The sequence below is a fragment of the Scophthalmus maximus genome, chromosome 20 (genome assembly GCF_022379125.1).
Source record: "Scophthalmus maximus strain ysfricsl-2021 chromosome 20, ASM2237912v1, whole genome shotgun sequence".
Lineage (NCBI taxonomy): Eukaryota > Metazoa > Chordata > Actinopteri > Pleuronectiformes > Scophthalmidae > Scophthalmus > Scophthalmus maximus.
Window position 1 is genome coordinate 6301462 of NC_061534.1, and position 20128 is coordinate 6321589.

General features: G+C 42.5%; 1 protein-coding gene across 4 annotated transcripts in view; it reads right to left on the reverse strand.

Annotated features, from left to right (window-relative positions):
- Positions 1-12263: 12263 nt before the first annotated feature.
- LOC118284878 (splicing factor SWAP) overlaps positions 12264-20128 on the reverse strand; it is a 44377-nt gene continuing 36512 nt past the window's right edge. For all 4 annotated transcript variants that reach the window (XM_035608041.2, XM_035608042.2, XM_035608043.2 and 1 more), the window contains 2 exons: positions 17873-17945; positions 12264-13008 (listed from right to left, as the gene is read on the reverse strand). In XM_035608041.2, the coding sequence (XP_035463934.2) occupies positions 12943-13008; positions 17873-17945 (139 nt within the window). In that variant the 3' untranslated portion in view covers positions 12264-12942. The remainder of the gene's footprint in view (positions 13009-17872; positions 17946-20128) is intronic.

The window sequence follows — 20128 nt, forward strand, 5'->3', positions numbered from 1 at the left end:
TACGTCTCCCAAGTGAGAAACGCTGAACACTTTTTCCATTATTCCTTTTTTTCTTTGAGACACACACAGTGACCCAGAGCCTTGGTATGAATTTGGCACCATTTAAATTGTGACACACGTGGCTCCCGGTTACTACGGACTGACTTTAGCATTACTTCAAACTCTGCAGATGATGGTCGACCAAACGATCCCACCTCAGGAGGAATTCAGGAGGTGTTCAAGAGCTTTTGATTGTATGAAACAAATTGGAATTTGTCCAACTCTCATGGAATTTCAGGTTAAATGTCCACTTGTCTGAGAAATCAAAAGTTGATGTTGAGAAGTTGACAGAGCGGTGCCACCGCAAGTCAACTTTTCAACAACGGTAACTTTTAAGATACGGTACAAGCCGCCCCACCAGTCGGTTTCCAGGTGTGAAAAGATAATGAGAGACGCCAATCCTCTGGACAGCCGGAGAACTTGCTGAGAGATTTTGTTTCCCGCCGGGCCGCATTGCTTGAATGAATTAATTGCCGCGTTATCGCCGCAGCGTGGACGTGTGACGAATACGCTATCGCGAGAGTGAGGCTGGGACAACGCGTAGCTACTGTATATTTCGGCACACTAATGACTTTTTTCTTTTCTTCCAGACTCCACAGCTCGCACGGAGAAAAAAATCCGGATGGGGCCGCAGGGGACACGCACCATCACGTGTGCAGCTGCAGCTGCGCCGCACAACATTTCGCATAGCCCAGAGAGGGCCTCTCCCGGCGGAGGCAGAGGTGGAACATGTCAGAGGAGGATGTCAGAGATCAGAGATGTATATACCGGATATACATTATGAAAAATCATTCGGACAACAAGGCAATAATTCGAATAACTACTGCAGCTGTGTTAATGCGCAGGAAGCAACCTCCATAATCATTTCAACATCTCAAGCTGTGCATCATCCTTTATTCTTAATGTGATGAATACTACTTTTGCAGCTTAAAATGTATTCGTTTTGATATCTATGCAGTTTGATGTTTCTAGAGTACTGCATTTGATGATAAGAATTGTAAACATGTTGTGAATCAATTATTTATTGATTAAACTGTGTATGTTGAGAAATAAATGTTTTATATGGGATTTGTTCGTGGATTGATATTTGTTTAGATGTATTGGATTGGCATATTGGATTATTCAGAAGTCCCCGAACACACTCTTTTTTTTTTTTATTGCGTAGGTGGCCCCTCGCTCTCAATAGCAGGATTTTTTTTAATACAAGTTTCCATATCTCGAGCTCGAGCTCCTCCTTTTCCACCCATAACTTCTCCGTCTCCGCAGATTTGTTTTGCTGTCTGCTGGCGCTGACATTGGCTTGGGATTCTCTGCGAGATTTGCAGCTTCATTAAAACAAGACCTGCTTCATAAATTTGTCGACGGCAAACACCCCGAGGAAACAGGTTTATTACCAGCCTATTACTAGTTATCATACTACTTTTTTTAAGAGGCCATGTTACCTTCACGGAATCATCAAAAAGAAAAACTCCAGGACAAGTTCCTTTTTGAGCAGCCTAAAGAATACTTTTTCTCATTTCTTTTCTTCACTACAAACCAGTCGAGTCGCCCCCTGCTGGTCATTCCAGAGAATGCAGATTTCAGGAACTTCCGCATTGGGACCACTCAATGACCACGTCCATCCATCCATCCATCGTCTACCGCTTTATCCATTTAAGGGTCACGGGGGGGGGGGGGGGGTTCAGCCTATCACAGGGCCACATACAGAGACAAACAACCATTCACTCTCACATTCACACCTACGGTCAATTTAGAGTCTCCAATGAACCTGACCCCATTCTGCATGTCTCTGGACTGTGGGAGGAAGCCGGAGAACCCGGAGAGAACCCGCGCGCACACGGGGGGAGAACATGCAAACTCCACACAGAAAGGCCCTGGTTGGTTTTGACCCAGAACCTTCTTGCTGTGAGGCGAAAGTGCCACTAACCACTACACCACCGTACAGCCCCTCAATGACCACGTACCATTTTTATATCCATTCTATGCATACTCACATAAACAGGGATGCAGCTCCAGTTGTCCTGGTGACAAGACAGACAAGTGAGTTGTAACGGTAACAGTTGCCATCGCAGACGGTCACTGTCCGCCGAGTATGTGCACCACCAGTGAAGCCAAGATCAGATCACACGATACACGACCCAATTCAAGTTGCAGTAATTATGCCGTACAATCAAGTGTCAGTGAAAGAAGTCCTCCAAATCCCCTGGTCAAAGAGAAGAATGCTACTTACCCACAGATTCTTTGCACACATTGGTTTCTTCCATCTATTTTTCAGACTCTTCAGATCCCGGGGGCTATTATCCTGTTTGCCGTTGCAGGGCAGGAAAAAGCGATGTGATGTGACTAAATATAAATGGAATAACGACAGGAGTGTTTGTGAGTGTTGTACTGTTTGTCACAGTGCTGGCAGCAGAATACATAAATCTCCACAGAACGTCTGCGTCTCCACAAATCTCCGTGTGAATGGTCCCTGACAAATGTCGTTTTTATTTCTGGCAAACACGACACAAAGTGGTCAGCGAAGTGCTGTGCATATAAACGCAACAGTGTATTTGATGATTATTTGACAAAGGCTTCGCAGTAATTCTCATCTAGATGATTTTCTCTAATGCTAAGCTTCACAGGAACAGACAGTAACCAACGATCTGTGGTACAGATTGAAGTAACAGAATGGGAAATGGGACATTTCTTTTTTTTTCCTGGCTCAAAGGCTGTATAGCAGTGATCCAGATTGTCTGGCTGCGCAAAGCAGAATGCCCCTCCATCACAACATGTCCACCCTTTACTCCTGAGCACTTTTTAATTTTTCTAAATGGGAACCATGGACAACTGGCAACCATCAGGTGTGGTGAACACGGAGTTTATTGGCATGATGTACTCGAGCCTCGTCACGCAAAGTTTTCAAAGTTACAAACTTCCCATGAACCAACAAAGAATTCTGACTGAACGGAGGATGACACACCCTCATGTCCAACCCATTGTGTTCAGATACAGCTCAGAATACGTGCTGCGAAGTAACACACCGAACCACTTTGAGGTATTCATGCAAAGTATCAAAAGCCCTTAATTGTTACGTGATTGAAACAGCATCTTTCAAATGAGTCTGAGGGCAAATATGTGTGTGTGTGTGTGTGTGTGTGTGTTTCCCCGCGATAATACTTGCTAGCTGTGTGTTATTTCGGCCTCTTTTGTGTCGGTCATAAATGTTTTAGTGTGACACATAGCCGCCACATTTTACTATGCTGTGTGTAAATAAAAATGAAAAGTAGCTTTTGTCGCACGTTCAAACAGGACAACAACTGTCAGCCAGCCTCTCGTCTTGACACATCACACTGTGGACTTCACCTCTTTCAGGTGGAGAATATTTAAACCACCTCTCTCTGCTGTCATTGCAGTCTGTGCTGTGCGCTCCCTCGCCCCTCCATCCCCCCTCCACCACCGCCACCGGTGTCGAGGCCCAATCGAAGGCTTCCTCAGGGACCTGAGATTGGCTGCTTTTCATCGGCCTGTCCCCATACATCTCCTAAATCGAGCGGTTCAGTGCCAAAGTCTTTATTAAATTAAGTTTCTGCTTTCATGGTAGATTGTGTCTATTTCTGTTTGAACCATCTTTAAGAGAATTGGAAGAACGCTAGAAATGCCCGCAGTGCTACTTGCTGTCCCATTTGAAATGTGGCCGACAAATGCATCCTTCCATTCCAGAGTATGTAAGTATCCAACGGGCGCACCCTATCCCGGGATTCATTGCACGCCGCCGGTGACGAAGCCAAGAAGCCTGCTATGCGGGTGGCTTGGCTGCAATGGTAAGGGGCGGGACACAGCTGCTGACTCTCTCCTGGTAGCTTCATGACGAAATGAGATAAGTGTTGAGTGGGCAGGTGATTACTTTAGGTCAAACACATATTGTACTGTACTTTGTCTGAAGGCATGTTCCCTTTTGCCCTTTAAAACTTGTTGCCAGAACCGTACACGCACTGAAGAAGCAGTTTGTCCGCAGATCAACAGGCTTGTTAAAAAATCACTATGACTTTGCAAAGACCAAACGCTCCATTTCTTATGCTGCGCCCCAGTTTACCTCAGAACTCGGAACTCAGACCCCGGAAGTCGTGTTGGTGATTTTTTCGAGTCGTCATTTGCAATCTCCGACTCGGAGGTCGTAATTCCGAGTTCCGAGATCATACTGGAATGATGAACCTGACTTCTGAGTTTCCGAGTTCAGCGGTAAACTTGAATTACACCATGCTCTTGTGTAGGATGTCAGCAACCCTGCAACTGTAGTAGCAACATTTTTCGCAAACCTTCCGAGCTGAGGTGGTGTTGGCTGGAATTCTTCTTCCAGTCGCGAACTCATTTATCCGATCATTCCGACGCCACATGAATGCGCTATCGTAGCAACCCAACAAGGTGCAAGTGCCTCTGTCTTTTAAAGGGAACAGGAGATGGCCCTCTGATTGACCGACCGACCGACCGACCGACAGATAGAGAGACGACCTCTACATCTGTCTTATCCGAGACTCTTTGCCACTGGGACGCTCTCCTTCTTATTTGGAGCCCTGTGTCTCCGTCTGCATCCGTGGCCAAGGTGCCCGAGTCCTCGCTGCGCGCGCAGGAGCTCCCGCTCCGCGAGTCGGCGGTCAGAGCACATCGGCCAGCCACCACGGCGCCACCCGTGAAATAGATTGGAACCGTGAACCATGATTACACCGAGGCGCGGCAGTAACTCTTCGCAGGGAAACATAAACGGACACGACCCCGGAGATCATATTCTACGCACGCCAAACGCTACATCATGGGACGCGCCACTTGGATTAAATGTTTCACTTGAATTAAATCAACAGCAGAAGCTCAATACTAACTCACAAAACAAAACAAAACAAAAAAAACATTAGCCCAAGGGCTGAATCATCTTAATGTTTGGCTATAAAGTCATGTCAAAATAGAGCATTATTATTTTTAATAAACATGAATTGTGTCTCGGGCTGGAACCCTTCCTCTTTATGCATGATTCTTTTATCCTCCCCGCCATCTCCTCACGTGTCCCGCTGAATTACGATGCATTCAAGTCCCGTAAAACAAACAAATCACTCCCCTGCCCTAATGTTTCTCCCTAACTACTTCCCTGAGTCACTTCCCGCTGCCCCGTGCACTCTCTCATTCTGCTTTCAGTGTCCTGCTCGCGCACCACTCCCAATCTGTCCCTGCCAGCATGAGTTAATGAAATTGCAAATGCCGGGCAGCAATTTAGTCCAGAATCAATCAGTGCAGATGTGATGAGCTCGATTTGATTACATATAAAATTGTGATTTAATGTTTGGCCGGGGCCTGGTGGTTATAATAGCCACTCTCGCAGGAGGTATGAATGTGGAAGTGGCTATTCACATAACTCCTTTGCTGTTTTTTGATGGGCTATTGGCTCTATTGTGTCAGAGTAATCATTTTTACTTTATTTAAAAAAAACAAAAACTCTTTTGAATATGAAAGCTTTTGGAAATATGTTACCATCGACTAGACCTAAGATGTAATAAAACAAAAACAGATCCAGACTAAACTTGATTCTCTTGTTTAAACGAAAACTGATCTGCCACAACAACACAAACTCTGTATTTGTGAGTTAACCGTTGGTGCGATGAGCAGCATGATGTGAAATGTTTGAGGTTTTTATGGGTGTCAGGATCAAATGAATCGCAATAATTGATTCAGTCCTTTTTGATGTATGCTTTCACTATTTCTGTCCACAATAACGTGTGATTAGATGTCCTGATGTACAAAATTAGTGGACGATGCCATATTTTCTCTCATATACAGACGCTTGCCATTGCATACATTTTTAACTCACTGCGTAGACCTTAAACATAATTTTCCAGTGCGCAAAGGCATCATATTTCTTTTGAAAATTAAATCAAGGGCTACATTTCTTACCGGCAGTGGAGGCTGGGATGGATAGCGATTCAGACACGAGAGACAATAATACTCAGCAGAGGACCTTTAATACAGCGCCGGGTCAATGTTGGTTCTCAGTGTGCATTCGTGCGCATGCATAGAGTTTATATGGTGCTCCATGGAGGGGGGGGGGCGCGACACAAAAATAACTTACTTATAGAACACAGAAAGTATCAGGTTTCTAGGTTCTTATGACAAAGCTACACATGTCCACTGACCTTGACCTGTACACTTAAATTTATCGTGCATGAAGTAAGGCACGCCATAAATGATGTATGTGACCATATGGCCATGACCAAGATGGAAGCATTCTATACATAGATGGTGCAAAATCTCAATAACAATAAAAAGTAGATGTCGGTGTATATCATACAGTACTCATCCATTTTTAAAAGATATTCAAACCTGTATATCTACACTATAGTCTGTGCCAACTGACACATCAAAAAGTTAATATGGTGAAAATTGAGTATGTTAGTTTTCAGTTGCTTCTTTACACATCTGGCCGCCTGGATTGACTATTTTTCCCGCTCTGATTTGGTCTCCACCACCCTACAATTTTGTAAGTCTGCAACTTTGTGCCTGGCAAGAAGTAGTTCAGTAGTTTGAAGCTTTTGTGTCGGAAAGAATGCTGATGAGAACGGTTACAAAAAAATAAAAAATTAGGTTGCCGGTCGTAATAGCAAAACAATGAGCTGAAAGATACATAGAACGCGACCATAGTCCAGGAGAATTGCTTACTTTTTGGTTTATTACTATGACAAGAAGTGAAGAACACAGGTCAGAATGACCTTGGTTGTCCGCAGCTAAGAGCCACTCTTCTCACTTTCTACAGCTTTTTTTGCCAACATATTACAATTAACTCTACAAGCATGTTTTAACCTTGCAGGCCATATCCATGATTTATAGTGAAGGCTTCAAAAGAATAATCAGCGCTGCACCATTTGCCAACTATGATGCTAAACTTGTAAAATTAATGGGGGGGGGGGGGGGTTAAGAATATGCTGAGGCAAACACCAGGCGACTGCATCGTGACCTTTTTCTTGTCTCCTTTTGACATCTGGAATATGGGCCAAAGGAGCTGAATGTTGCATAATCTCCATGTGTGCTCAGACGGAGTATGAGACTATCTGCTTCGGCGATAAAGGGATATACGGTCTCATCCCGCATATACATGTTCTTCACTAGACTTCTGTTTGACTCATACTTATTTATTCCGCTGTGATAGTGCACAGTTACCCTTTGAAAAAAAACCAAAAAACTCTGCATAAGGCATCACTCGCTCGCCTTATCAAAGACGGTGCAGCTGTACAAACAGATAAAGGGCAGAAGTAATAAAATAAGTGTCTTCTCCCGCACACTCTGGATCGGCCCGGTGAACTGCCGGCTGCATTTTTTTTGACCCGCGTGTCGTACAGTATCGGGACACCGGCTGATAAGAGGGAGGGAATGCCAATTATTTTATAAATCGGCTCGTGAAATGATAAATATTTTCCTTGTCTGAATTTGGTGCAGTTGCACAGCCCCAACTTGTCATGCACCGCTGTGTACAGTTGAGCCTTCAGACACTGTCGCCGAGTCTGACATTTTTAAATGAATGGCTCACAGACTCCTTCTTGTTATCCGTAGAGCTGTTCATCATTTCTTGCAAAGGAAACTATAAGAAGCGTTGTATTATTCATGGCGTTCGCCCCAAATTTCATAAAGTAATCAATCTGTGAGATTGCAGGCACGCCGTTTGACATGTAGGACTATGTTGAGCAAAAAGGAGTTTTGCAGTAGGGGATCTTAAAAAAAGGTGTATATCTTACATCAGTATATCCTGTGATTTTTGGCCACAAGCTGCAAACACAACACTGACACGTTCATCTGGAGCTGTGTCTGGAAGTCAAAACTGACTATTCTTTTAGCTCTGATTTGGTCTCCACCACCTCCCGAGGGAAAGAATTGTCCATTTACCGACTAAACACTCCACTGTGTTCACCAGCTTGTCTCTATTTTCTATGTCTGTCATTTGGTGCTGTTCAAAAGGAGTTCTTCACAGCTTCGCAAGTAGGGGAACCTTGGAAATATACGTCACGGGTCAGTTTATTTCATTTGATAAAGAATGTAAAGTAAAAAGAAAAACATGCTGCACTATTCTCCACTGACAGATTCAACGCTGTTGCATAGAAAACCAGTTTTATTCTTGCGTTGTAGTCGGCAGGTTTTATGAATCATCTTGGAATCAGCTATCATTTGCAGTTGTTCAAGATTCATGATGTTTATTGTCCCGTCGGTTATACAAGTGTAATGGTGTGGGGGGAGAAAAAAACTTTTTTGTAGGGAAGCTACAAGTAAGTAATGAAAAAGCTAAATAAAGAGTAAAAGGCTAAAATGTGTATTCACTAAATAAATACACAATAATGAAACGTGTAATAAAAAGGGAAGTGTTTCAAAGGCAACTATTGTATTTTGTCATTGTTGACATTTTTTATGTATTAAATATGCAGCAACCTGGTGTGTAAATACAAAGTACCTACATCATGCAAGTTATTTTATTTTAAGATTTTCATGTGTCCACGAGCGGCCTGAGACTTTACTTGTGACTTGCGCCCTCGAGGACCCGTGACTCGACTCAAGATACTTCAGTCGATGACTTGGTCGCCTTTCAAATGACTTGTTTCTTCACCTGGACCAACTTTTTAAAATACTGAGAAGCAGCCCCGGCAGTTATCTAACAGGCCAGTGTGGAAATCAATACGGAGTCTCGTACAAAGGAAAAGTGCTGTCAGATGCAAGAGCGTTCTTCGCCAGCGCGAATATCGCTGCACCTCGTTTTGACCTTTTCTGCGAGACGTTCGGCTCCCTCGCTTGAAAGTGAACAAAACAGAGGAGTGAAAAGTACAGCGAGGGCTCTAATATTACCATCAGGATGGAAATGTCACTATTGTGCAGTATGTACGTTACCTCGGTGGGTCGGGCCCGGAGCTGCATGGCACACAGCTTTACCCCCACGCTGCAGCGTTTCCAACATGCGTTTTGGGCTAAACAATAGTGAACTACAGAACTACAGACCTTTAGGTATTCAAAACAGCTAATGGTCGCTGTGTCTAAATTTTGCACCCTCATAAAAAATATATGTAACATAATTGGATGTGTGTTCTTCATAGAGTGGTCTCAATCTTGGTCATTGATCAAACAAACAAAAACACAAAATGCTTCTCGTCACGTTTGGACACTTTTTTTTATGATCAGCTACAATAAAACGTCATATTGGTGTGTTTATTAGTGTTGCAGTTACTTTTTCCACCGGCTAGATACAGTATCAAGCAATCTAACACAAGACTCCATCCATCATTGGGTTGAATCCACATCCTCCGAGACACATTCTCAAACAAATCATATTTCTCTGGTGCTCACGTTGTTTTGTCCTCTGCAGTATTGTTTCCAGATGAGACAAAGTAGTTTCACTCGTGCAGATAAGACTTTTCCAATTTCCCACTCTGTCTAGTCGAGCTGTCTTTGGACAACACAGGACTGAAATCAGGCTGTGAATACAGGCTGAACCTTTTTGCCAGAATCAATGTCCAAGTGCTGCAGTGGGACCAACATTCAAAAGTTTCAAATATTTATATAATATTTTTAATATAAGTGGCTGAGTTGTTAGAAAAAAACCTTTTTTGATCCTTTGACTGACGTGAAGCGAATGAAGGTCAGTGTATGTCTGTGGCAGCTATTTTGCCTCGTACAGTGAAAAGGATAATTCCAGTATTTTCAAACATGATATTTTCCATATTTTTTGGTCTAATTGATTAACGGGGCCCAAAAATGTTGCAATATTGAGCGAGAATGTTATAGCCAGCCACCAGGAATCAGATGAAATATGATCCCAAGAGGCACTGGCCCACATTGAGGTACTCTTACTAAAAGTGCTCGTCTTTGCCACTGACAGATTCAGATTAATATTAGAAGTGTGTGACTAATTGGTAGAACGTCAGGTGTCAGAAGTCTTGCAGGAGATGTGTTGTGGCGAGAAGACGACAGTGTCAACGTGGGAGAAGTTTGGAAAATTCTGCTCGCCCCGTTTTAGTTTGAAAACTCGGGGGCTGCGTTGTAATATAGACGAGCAACAACGGTCACGTTTGGACACAGCGACGCAGCCTCCTGCATTCGCTTCGCGATTGGTCGCTAGGATTCACAAGTCGACTACTAACGTTGAAGGCATAAAAAATGATAAACGCTTACCTCGTCGTCAGTCCGAGGAAAGAAATCCATGCTCTCACTTTTCACCGTTGTTGTCCTTCGCAATTTGTAGTATTTTCTGTAGGCAAGCAACCGACTGCGGAGAAGAATATCTGCTTCCTGTTAACACCACGTTCAATATAATTGATAGGGAGCCAAAACGCTCGAGTGGACGGAGATCATTTTAGTTTTGAAAACGAAAAATGTATTATCAGTGTGGCTGTAGCCCGAGCAAGAAAGAGGTGTCATGGGAACAGAGGAGAAACGTTAATATTATTACAAGTACAGGGAGCATCACTAACTGTTATGTCAAAGATTCACAGGCCGACCCTTTAGGGGACAGATGCTCTGCACCCTGCAGGTCATCGTGTATGCAGTCACCGTTTGACCGAGATGACTACTGCTGCACAAGAAGAAGAAATCCTACACAAAGCCCTTTTTTCCAGGGCGGAGAGACCTGCTGCAGGCAGGGTGAAGTTAAATGTTAGTAGCTTAAGTTATTTTGTTGACCCGGCATTCCCTTTTTGATACAGAAAAAATGCCCCCTCCGATTACATTGCTGCAGTTTTGTGGTTGTTTGTTATTGGGCTCATTTCAAACAAACAATCATAAAGGATGGAAAATAAGGGCCCAGATTTAAAAATACGCAATCAAACCTTAAATCCAAAGCAGCATGTATAGACGGTTAAAGATGTAATAGCATAGATTACATAGCACAGTGGTGGAAATGAGTTCAGGATTTCTTTGCTGCCGTACGAACAAATAGGTTGCGAAAACAACAGCGAATCAATATATTCGGGGAGAATAATATAATAGGAAAAAAAAAAAAAAAAAAAACATCAGCTGCAAACTGTGTTTGTGTGTCAGCTGTTCGTGTTTGTCAGGGGGGAAGAAATATTCAGCATTCTCGTGGCCCCGAGGCTTGAAGCACTTCTTCACTTTGTTTGGTGCGTCGAATGTTCTTGCAGAGTTTCCCTGATGGTGAACGGGGAGAATTTAGCGCTGCTGTAGTCGAGCTTTACACATGAGGATCCGAGCCTCCTGGTCGGTGGAGCAGCTGGATGGTTTTTAATGGTTTGTAAAAGGGTGGCGAGGAAAAAGGACGACGTTGGCTTTTATTATACTGGATGGAAGTGAGAAGGCTGTGGTGCTCAATGTGGTTGTGATTTTATGGTTTAATTTATATTCAGCATTATTTTAGTGGGCATCATTATTATTTATTTTACTATATTTAACTTTATTGACCTTTTACTTCCGTAGTATAATTCATTTTGTGTAGTACTTTGTCATTCTATTTGTTTTTTTATCTTTAGATATTTTATTATCTTAACTACCTTTCTTTTATTGTCGTTTTTGAATTATTGATTGTTTAGGAATGGGATTAGTCTCTAAATTCACTTTTAACATTCTATGTTTTGCCTATAAAGCTCTTTGAATTGCACTTGATATGTTTGAAAGATGTTTGATTGATTGTTTTGGCTCACCTGGTCTGACCGCAGGACTAAACTGGTAGCCAGACTCTACATTCATTTTCCTTTCACTTACGTATGCAAAGCAAAGTTATTTTAATTTAAAAAAAAAAAATTATTTCAATAATTAAAATGTGTGAAAAGAACGGCCCTGTAGTGTCTCATTTTTTTTTTCATTGGTAGCCCATTTATCTCAGAATTGATTTTGACATCTCATTGATTACTTAAAGGCTCTCCGTGGCTTTAAAGGGGTTATCTATTCTGAAAATGTAATCTCTTATGAGCTTGTACTCCTCATGAGGTCATCAAGCAGGAATCAACTAACAATTTCTGCACCCTGGTTGAACCGTGCAGGGAGTCGCAAGCAGCAAGCAGGTGATCAAATGTTATTTGTGGGGTTTATCGGCAAGGCTGCTTGGGCACTCAACTTGGCGTAGTAAATGAAGGTGAAGGTTTGGGAGACATAATTTCTACCATCTTATCGCAAGTGAAGAAGAGTTAACGGAAGGACTGGGCGCGGGGGGGGTGGGGGGGGGGGGGCGCGGCCATCATGCAAACTGTCCCTTAAAAAGAAGTAGAAGTAGCCACAGATAAATCTTAATTGAAACTTTATTCACCTTTCGGATTAGAAAGTCGTTCTGCAATGAATTCATTACAGCACGAACTAGCAAACAAAAATAGAAGGCCACGAACTAGAGTTTGAGGGGAAAAGAATTACATTTTAAACGGCTTCTCGAGAAGATGAGGTTGAGGTGGTGGAGAGAGAAGGTGGCTGGGGGAGGAAATAAGACGGAAGGCAGACAGCGGAGAATCGCAGATGGGGGGGTGTGGAAATAAAACGATCAAAAACAACACGGCCCTTCATAGAAGGAGAGAATACAGACCTCCTGCAGCTTTAGGTGATGCTGCAAAGAATGGCTGTCAACACGTGGGAGAGAAGCAGTGTCTTCAAACGGGATACAAAATAACGCAGATTATTTAATTCTCCCTGCAACAAAACATGTCCAACTGCCGACGTGATCTCTCGGCTGATGAACTGTTTTTCTCAGGTTGGGTGTGAAACCGTGCGTCACTCGCACAACGCTCCTGAAGACGTGCAGCGGCCAAGGTGGATCTGTCGACGCTCAGACCAAGATCGAAATGATAAATCGAGGAACAAGGGGGAGACAGATCCAGATCACGTGAGTCTCCGGAAGAAATCGGAGAGTGCTGCCCGCCGATTGGCCGAGGCCGTCGTGACGAATGGAAAGCTGTTGCCCTCTCTCTGTCTCTAGGAATTGGGAGGTTGGAAGGTTTTGGAGGTGGCAAGCATGGCTCTCACTTTGGCCATCAGATCCTGAGAACAGAGGAGAGACAGAGAAAAGGTGAGTTTGAGGCCAAAAGGAGAGTAAAAAAAAAAACCTGTTGTACAGTCTCAACACTGGTAAAGTTGTGGTATTGATTTTAAATTGATTTTATTACTTCATAAGGCTTTACATGGACTTGAGGACTACCGGACTACTCATCAGGAAGGCCCCTAAGTTCCTCTGGTAATCTTCTTTTAGCTGATCCACGAAGCGGAACGAAAACATTAGGTGCTTTTAACCGTTATGTTCCAAGTCGCTGGCACAGAGGATCTTTTATTTAAAGTGTGTCATAATTTTATGGTTCTATTGTACATATTTCTTCGACTTAAATTTGAGTGATGATCATTATTTATTTTACATTTCACATTATTGACGTTATACTATCTTAGTATTTTTTCTTTTTAGTTTTTGTTGTTATTTTCATACGTCTTTTGGTAACTTAATTATGCTTCTTATATTGATGTCTTTTCATTGACCAATATTTTGGTATGCCTTTGATTCACTTCTAACATCCTATGTTTAGTCAATCACCTGTAAAGCACTTTCTAAAACATAGTTTGATTGATTGTTAATGTACTACATTAAATTGTAGGACTGGACAATATAAAAAAATGCACTTAAAGCACAATATTGCAGACAGAGATTCATGCACCATGGGTGTGAGGAATGAGAATGTTCAGAACTGATGAAACCGGCAAGTTGCTAAAAAAACAAACGCCTGAGGGTAAAACACCGCCGCCGACTGGGGCAGAGCGGCGGCTGCCGCGTGATAAAGGCCCGAGGGACGTTTACACCAGACCGCGTTGGTGTTGTGGCTCGACATCCTGCGTTACCTGGTGAACATTTTTGGATAAACTTGATTCTTCGCCAGCACCATTTAAGAAGGGCAAGGGGAGAAAAAAAAGTCTAGAATCTATAACTGTGCATTGGAAATACTGAGGGGGAAAAGCAGTGAGCTTTTTCCATAACTGCCAAATGGAATTAAACCTTTATGCTTAACACTCCCGTGTATTGCAGCTCCTCAACTAGCTCCTGTTATGAGTAAATGAGATAACTCCACGTCGCGTCAATGACCTGTCAGTAGAGCTGCTCCCGTGAGAATCAACTTTCCAATGTAACGTTCTCTTCAGCTTCTAGATGCTTTTAGCTCTTTGTTTGTTTTAGCTGTTGTTTTTCCCCCTTTCCCATCTTTGTCTTTCCCACCAGGAGTTCCTTCATGCATCTTTAAACATGTTATATATATATATATATATATATATATATATATATATATATATATATATATATATATATATATATTTTAAGTGCAGAATAATACACAGTGAGGACCCAAATTGCCTCTTCCTTGTATCTAAAGGATGTTAATCCTCAATTTTAGCGTCTGACCTGCTGAGCGTCCTCAGAAAATGCATTATGTAAATAAGTCGATGATAGGAAAAAGAACAGTGTCATTTGTAGAAAGCTGCAGTTACAAAAAGGAGTAGAGCGTGTGGCATACGGGAAATATCCAAAATGCAATTTATAGTTTTAGACTTTCCTTTCTCCCTCCCTATTGAGGTGGACGACGTGTAGATTTTATTTCGCCGACTCGGGGGGCGAATGCTTGCATTGCAGAATTGGGAGTGTTCGTTTTGCGTCCCGAGAGTGATTCAAACACGCTTGGACAAATATCCACCCCTGAGCTTTCCTTGACAGATGAGACAAATTAACAGCTGTAATCACAGAGGGAAGGAGCTGTCGCATCAAATCACTCAAAGGGACGGTTTCTATCTGAACCCCGTTGTGTCTGAGCAGACACACAAAGAGGTATTCAGAAAATGTGACAAACAATACGCCCAATTATTATCAACTCAGTGGACGGTAGCTTAAATACAGCTGAATATGTCTCAGCATTAAGTGTTTTCTTTGGCAAATTGCAGTATGGCAAAAATCATATATCAAGTCACATTACAACTTTGGTAAATAATAAAACCGAATGAGGATGTTAACCTGAATATTCTTTATATCATTCAACAGTCCGTGAAAACAAGAGCAATCGGAGAGTGCACCAAGGCTGAGAAACCCACCACCTACATTCTACTTCACCATCTCCATCTGACCTACATATTTTATTTTTGATGCGATGTATTTGTGAAGATTTGACTCAAAATGTCAAGTTTTGTCCGATCTTGAAGAAGCATCCCTCAAAAAAAAACAAAAAAACTGATAGCAGCAGGTAAAGAATTAAAGGAAAAGGCTTCTCATAAAGGGGCCGGTGACGGCCTGAGAAGGAAACGCAATTAACTTCACGATTAATTAATAATAATGTGCGGCTTTTGCCCCCCTTTAACCCATTACAGTTTAAGAGTTTTAAAATCCAGACCAGTTTGAAAGCAAACTGCATCACACACTCGGGAAGCAAATGTCACAGACTTGCCGCCAGTTGCGAACAAACCCACAGTTGCGAACGTCCAGCTATTCCAACACATGGAGCCTACTCTCCATCTAAAACTCACACATTCTTATAAGTTCTCCTCCACCGCTTCCCCTTTTAGACTCGTTACAGGTGAAGAAGCTACTTTTCAAAAGTGCACCGAACGGAATAAACCGCATCAAACACATCGCAGAGACGGAGAGGAGACAGAAGACAGAGGAACAAAGACAAACATTAGGAGTATAAGAGACGGGATGAGGCAAATAGCAGCCAAGCACCCTAAGGAAAGAAGAGACCATTAGGCAGATGAGGATGCGCTGAATTATTCAAGATGTGTTTGTAAAACATCACAGATGGGGTACAAGTAGTTAGCGGTTGTGAGGCTTGTGCATGTTGCAACAGCGGCGGATGCAGTGTTTTCACGAGGCGAGCCTTTGTTGGCGCGTCGAGATGAATGAGGGAGAAGGAGCTGGCGTTTGTTTGTGTGAGATAATAAGAAAGAGGAAAGAAACTAGATGGGTTTTTTTTTCTTTTTTATCTTGAGAGGAAGCATCAAGAGATGTTTGGTGAAACACACTGACTCACACTGTCACTCTGTGGTACACGCAGAGTTGCCCGCGGCCAGAGGAGACAAAAAAGGTCCAAATTCTGTGTATCACAGTGAAAGTGTTGCCTCTGCATTCACACTCTGTTGACCTCCATTAGGCTCGAGTCCCACACTGGACATTCTCTTCGTCCACTTTTTACGCTACGCGTTTCACAGAACATTTAGTTGCCAGATATCACCAAAGTCACCGTTCACATTTACTCTGTATACACAGACACACACACACATCTGGTGTAACGCTTGCAGTTGTATTAGAATCAGAACATCAGAGTATTGCATCACGTCGTGCAATGCCTTGATAGTAGCAATTACAATAACTGATTATTAAACAGAGTGATTTGGTTTGGAAAATGCAGAGGAGCTCATACAGTTTAAAGGAAGCTGCAGAAATGTCTTTCGACTTAGTATTGATTTTGGGACTTTGACAATTGAGGCATATTGATTTTGAAATTTGTCTGGGAAATTTTCTCATTGTTTCCAAAGCAGGCTGCAAAAAATAAAATGAATATAGGAAAACATTTAACTTAGCAGTTTGTGATTTGCTTTTGTCTTAATGCCACTGGAGCCCTTTCTGTTCATTCGACAGACAGGACATAGTGCAACAAAACTGTAAAAGAAAAATAAATAAGTAAAGAGAAGCCGTTTTTTCTTTCTCCTTCTTCCTTCAATCCATTTAGTTTATAGCTTTTTTAGCAAATCATACAGCTATTCCTCTTACAGAACAGGTACGTGCGCACGCATTCGATTGTTGTGTATTAGCGAACGCAGTGATGAATTGGACATCACAGATTGTAACCGGGGGGTTGGAGCACGGAAATGAATACCGGACTCTGAATTTATTGGCGAGGTGTGCGCGAGGTTACATTGAGACTAATGAGTGCGTTGCATTTATTCAGACCCATTATTCCTTTTTACCGTGAGCTCTTTGAACCCGAGTGGTCCCAACAACAGTCTGCGGCTAAACAAAACGCTTGGCTTCATTTAAATGGGCATATTAAACCCAGTCATTACAATACACAAGATGGCCAAAAGTCTAAGGAGAAGCTTAGATTCTTTTGTGTCCTTTTGGGTCTGGGGCTGTTTCTCATGGTTTGGGTCTGACACCTTAGTTCAAATTCAGGGAAAACCTAAAGCCACAACAGTGATTCTTAAGGGATCATTTTTAGTCTCAGGCCAAAACAATTACACTGAGACTCTTGAGGGGAGGTGGTCTTAATCAAGTCCATTTCAAGATGATTTGTGCGTTTGGTATTCTGCTGCTAACAGTTTTGCCATTGTTCAGAATACAGAATCTTCTTCCTGTATTTGACTTTCTTGCCCCCGCCCAAGGCACGTCAGACCAGGTTTGTCAATTTGCACCAGAGCAAAAGAAAACACAAATGTGAACACAACCTTCGACAAAAAGTTTTCCTTACAACTTTAGGGCAACCGCTTTGAGTTGGGCCCTTTACTCAACCCCATTAAAAACTTTCTCGAAATGAATTTTGGAGCCAGACCTCAACGCCCACATTCAGTGGCCGACCTCACTAACGCCGTCGTGGCCGAATGAGAGCAAATCCGAGCAGAAAGGCTAAAATACTAACATACTTTTGTAATAAACTATAATGCATGAGGATGTTGTAAAAACATATAGTAGATAATGCAGAATATTGTTGATGGAATAGAAAATGAATTCAATGCCATATTTAGACAAGCAATTTTGTGTGAAAATGAACATCGCTTTACATCCTTCCCATTTCTACCGTGTAAACAGGACAGCACTCAGTGCTTGTGCTGCGGAGGCTGTAAAGCTTTAACAGAGAAGTCACCTGGGACAAAAAACAAAGAACGGTACCTGAGTTATTTTGGACTGAACAGAGGATACAATGGATGAGGACACTGTCTTGTCTTTCTCCTGAGAGCCGCCCCTGTGGAGAGGAGAGAGGGAGAACGAGAGGGAAGGGGGGAGAAGAAAGCCAATCATGTTAACAGGATAGGATATACAATATTCATGATATCTCCTGAAAAGTTCAAAGTTGGACAGGCATTGAGAGCGGCGGAGGGTAGAGGAGAGAGGGGTAAAAGAGAAATGTGACCTGTGAAATCTGAAATATACAAAGACCAAACCAGAACTACCACGTCGACGCCGTCAAATGCAGCCGAGTGTATAATCATGTAGACAAACGGCAAAAAGTGCCAAAATTGCAGGACTCCAATTTCGACTTCATGACTCTGTCAGGAAGCTTTCAATCTCTCCACCATCTAACGGCTCATAATTTATCAACGGACTTTAAAAATAGAGAAATGTCATGTGCGTCAAGTTGATTGAACCCAACAGGTGAAAGGAAACGGCGGAACAGAACTGCTGCTGAGTTCTTTTAGACGTCAGTCCAAAGGGGAAATGTGTGTGTATGTGTGTGTCAACCTATCTTAAGTATTACACCTCTTTACATAATAAAGCGTGGGATCATTGTGTTCCGCTGCTCTCGCTCCTTCCGTTGCGGAAAGTAAACAGCGAGAGCCTAGAAACCAGCTCAATTCGTTCACACACACATTCGTGCCGCTGCCTACGCAGGCGATGCAGAACCTCTGTTGACACAATTAATCTCCTCCAGGAATTATTTTGCGTATGTGGCTGATCTAATAACTGCACCTGTCTGAAAAGACAATACAAGCAACAAAAAGCTAAAGATAACACAGAACTGTGGTTGTGTGCCCACGCCAGCCAATAAGGTTGCAGAAAATATGCTCACAATCGTCCCCCATGTTCCCGAGTTATGGCGCTAACCCTATTGGACGTTTGTGTGAAATTTTGTCATAGTGTCATTGGAGTATGAATTATTGACCTCTGGCCAAAACGGTGCTTTGTGATGTCAAAGGGACCTTTGACCACCAAACTCGGTTCAATTAATCCTCGAGTCCCAGTGGACGTTTGTATGTGATGTGAAATTCGTTCCAGGTATTCCTGATATACATTTATATCGTTCAAAGTAATGAGCAAGGCAGAGCACCCGTTAGTACTGTTTTGTGTGGAAGGGGGCTGAATGTGAGAATGTGAATATTTCTCCGGACATTTTTCCTGATCTTTTCCTGTCAGTTACCTTGAACATCTCCGGACAATCTCAGAGAAGAATATTTTGAGTGAAGATTCAGAGTGAGTGGGCGCTTAACCCCGACGCCACCCTCGGTCCTGCTGTTGGGAATCTGTCTGACTCGGACAATCTCCTGCTGGGTTCTTCGTATGTGAATATGACGACATGAAATACGGAAAAAATGTTGGGAAAGTTGGGTTTGGACATTTTGTCTAAATGCAGTTTATGTTTCAACCCTGTGATAGGTGAGCAAAGCTTGTCCATGTTGTAATGTCATCTTGCTGTTTCCTTGCTCCCAGTCTTGTTCTAAATATTTTGACTGATTAAGTTAAAAGAAATACAAAAATGGATGAGTGGGAGAGAACTGGGACGCATGTGAAGTCACAGTGACCTTGACCTTCTTGCCAAAATCTAATAATTTCTCTCTTTTGAGTCCAAGTGATTTGGAAATCTTCACATATCACATTCAGGAGAAAGGGAAGGATGGATGGACGACTTAAAGACATAATGGCTCTGGCACAAAGGCAAAACAAAATTTCCTGTCTTGAAAATGTGCTATTAGATTAGGGGAGATAAAAAAAGCGCAAGCTAAAAAATGAATTTGACTCTAAAAGAATAAATTGCACCCAATCGGCTGCAGTGAACCAGGTACCACTTCTTCCTGTCATGTTTGCCCACAGGACAGTGATTTTCTTTGTTGATGCATACAAAGGGAAAGTTATGTTTTCGTTCATGCTGGTCTGTTGCCGCAAATGGTTCGCTCTACTTTAAGGCACTGTAGCACAATGAATGTGCATTTAATCCGAGGACAGGGGAACGGTTTAGCTGTGAGATTTTTTATTTTTTATTTTTTTTGTCCATGTGACATCGTGCCCCGTAGCATTCTCACGTTAATATATAAAGCCCTGTTGCTTTGTTGGATATACTTTAAACAGTAAACCAATAACATCCAGACATCAGAGGAGATTATGTTTGTTGCTGCGAAAGGCCTGTGTGCCTTAAGACCTTGAAGCTGAGAG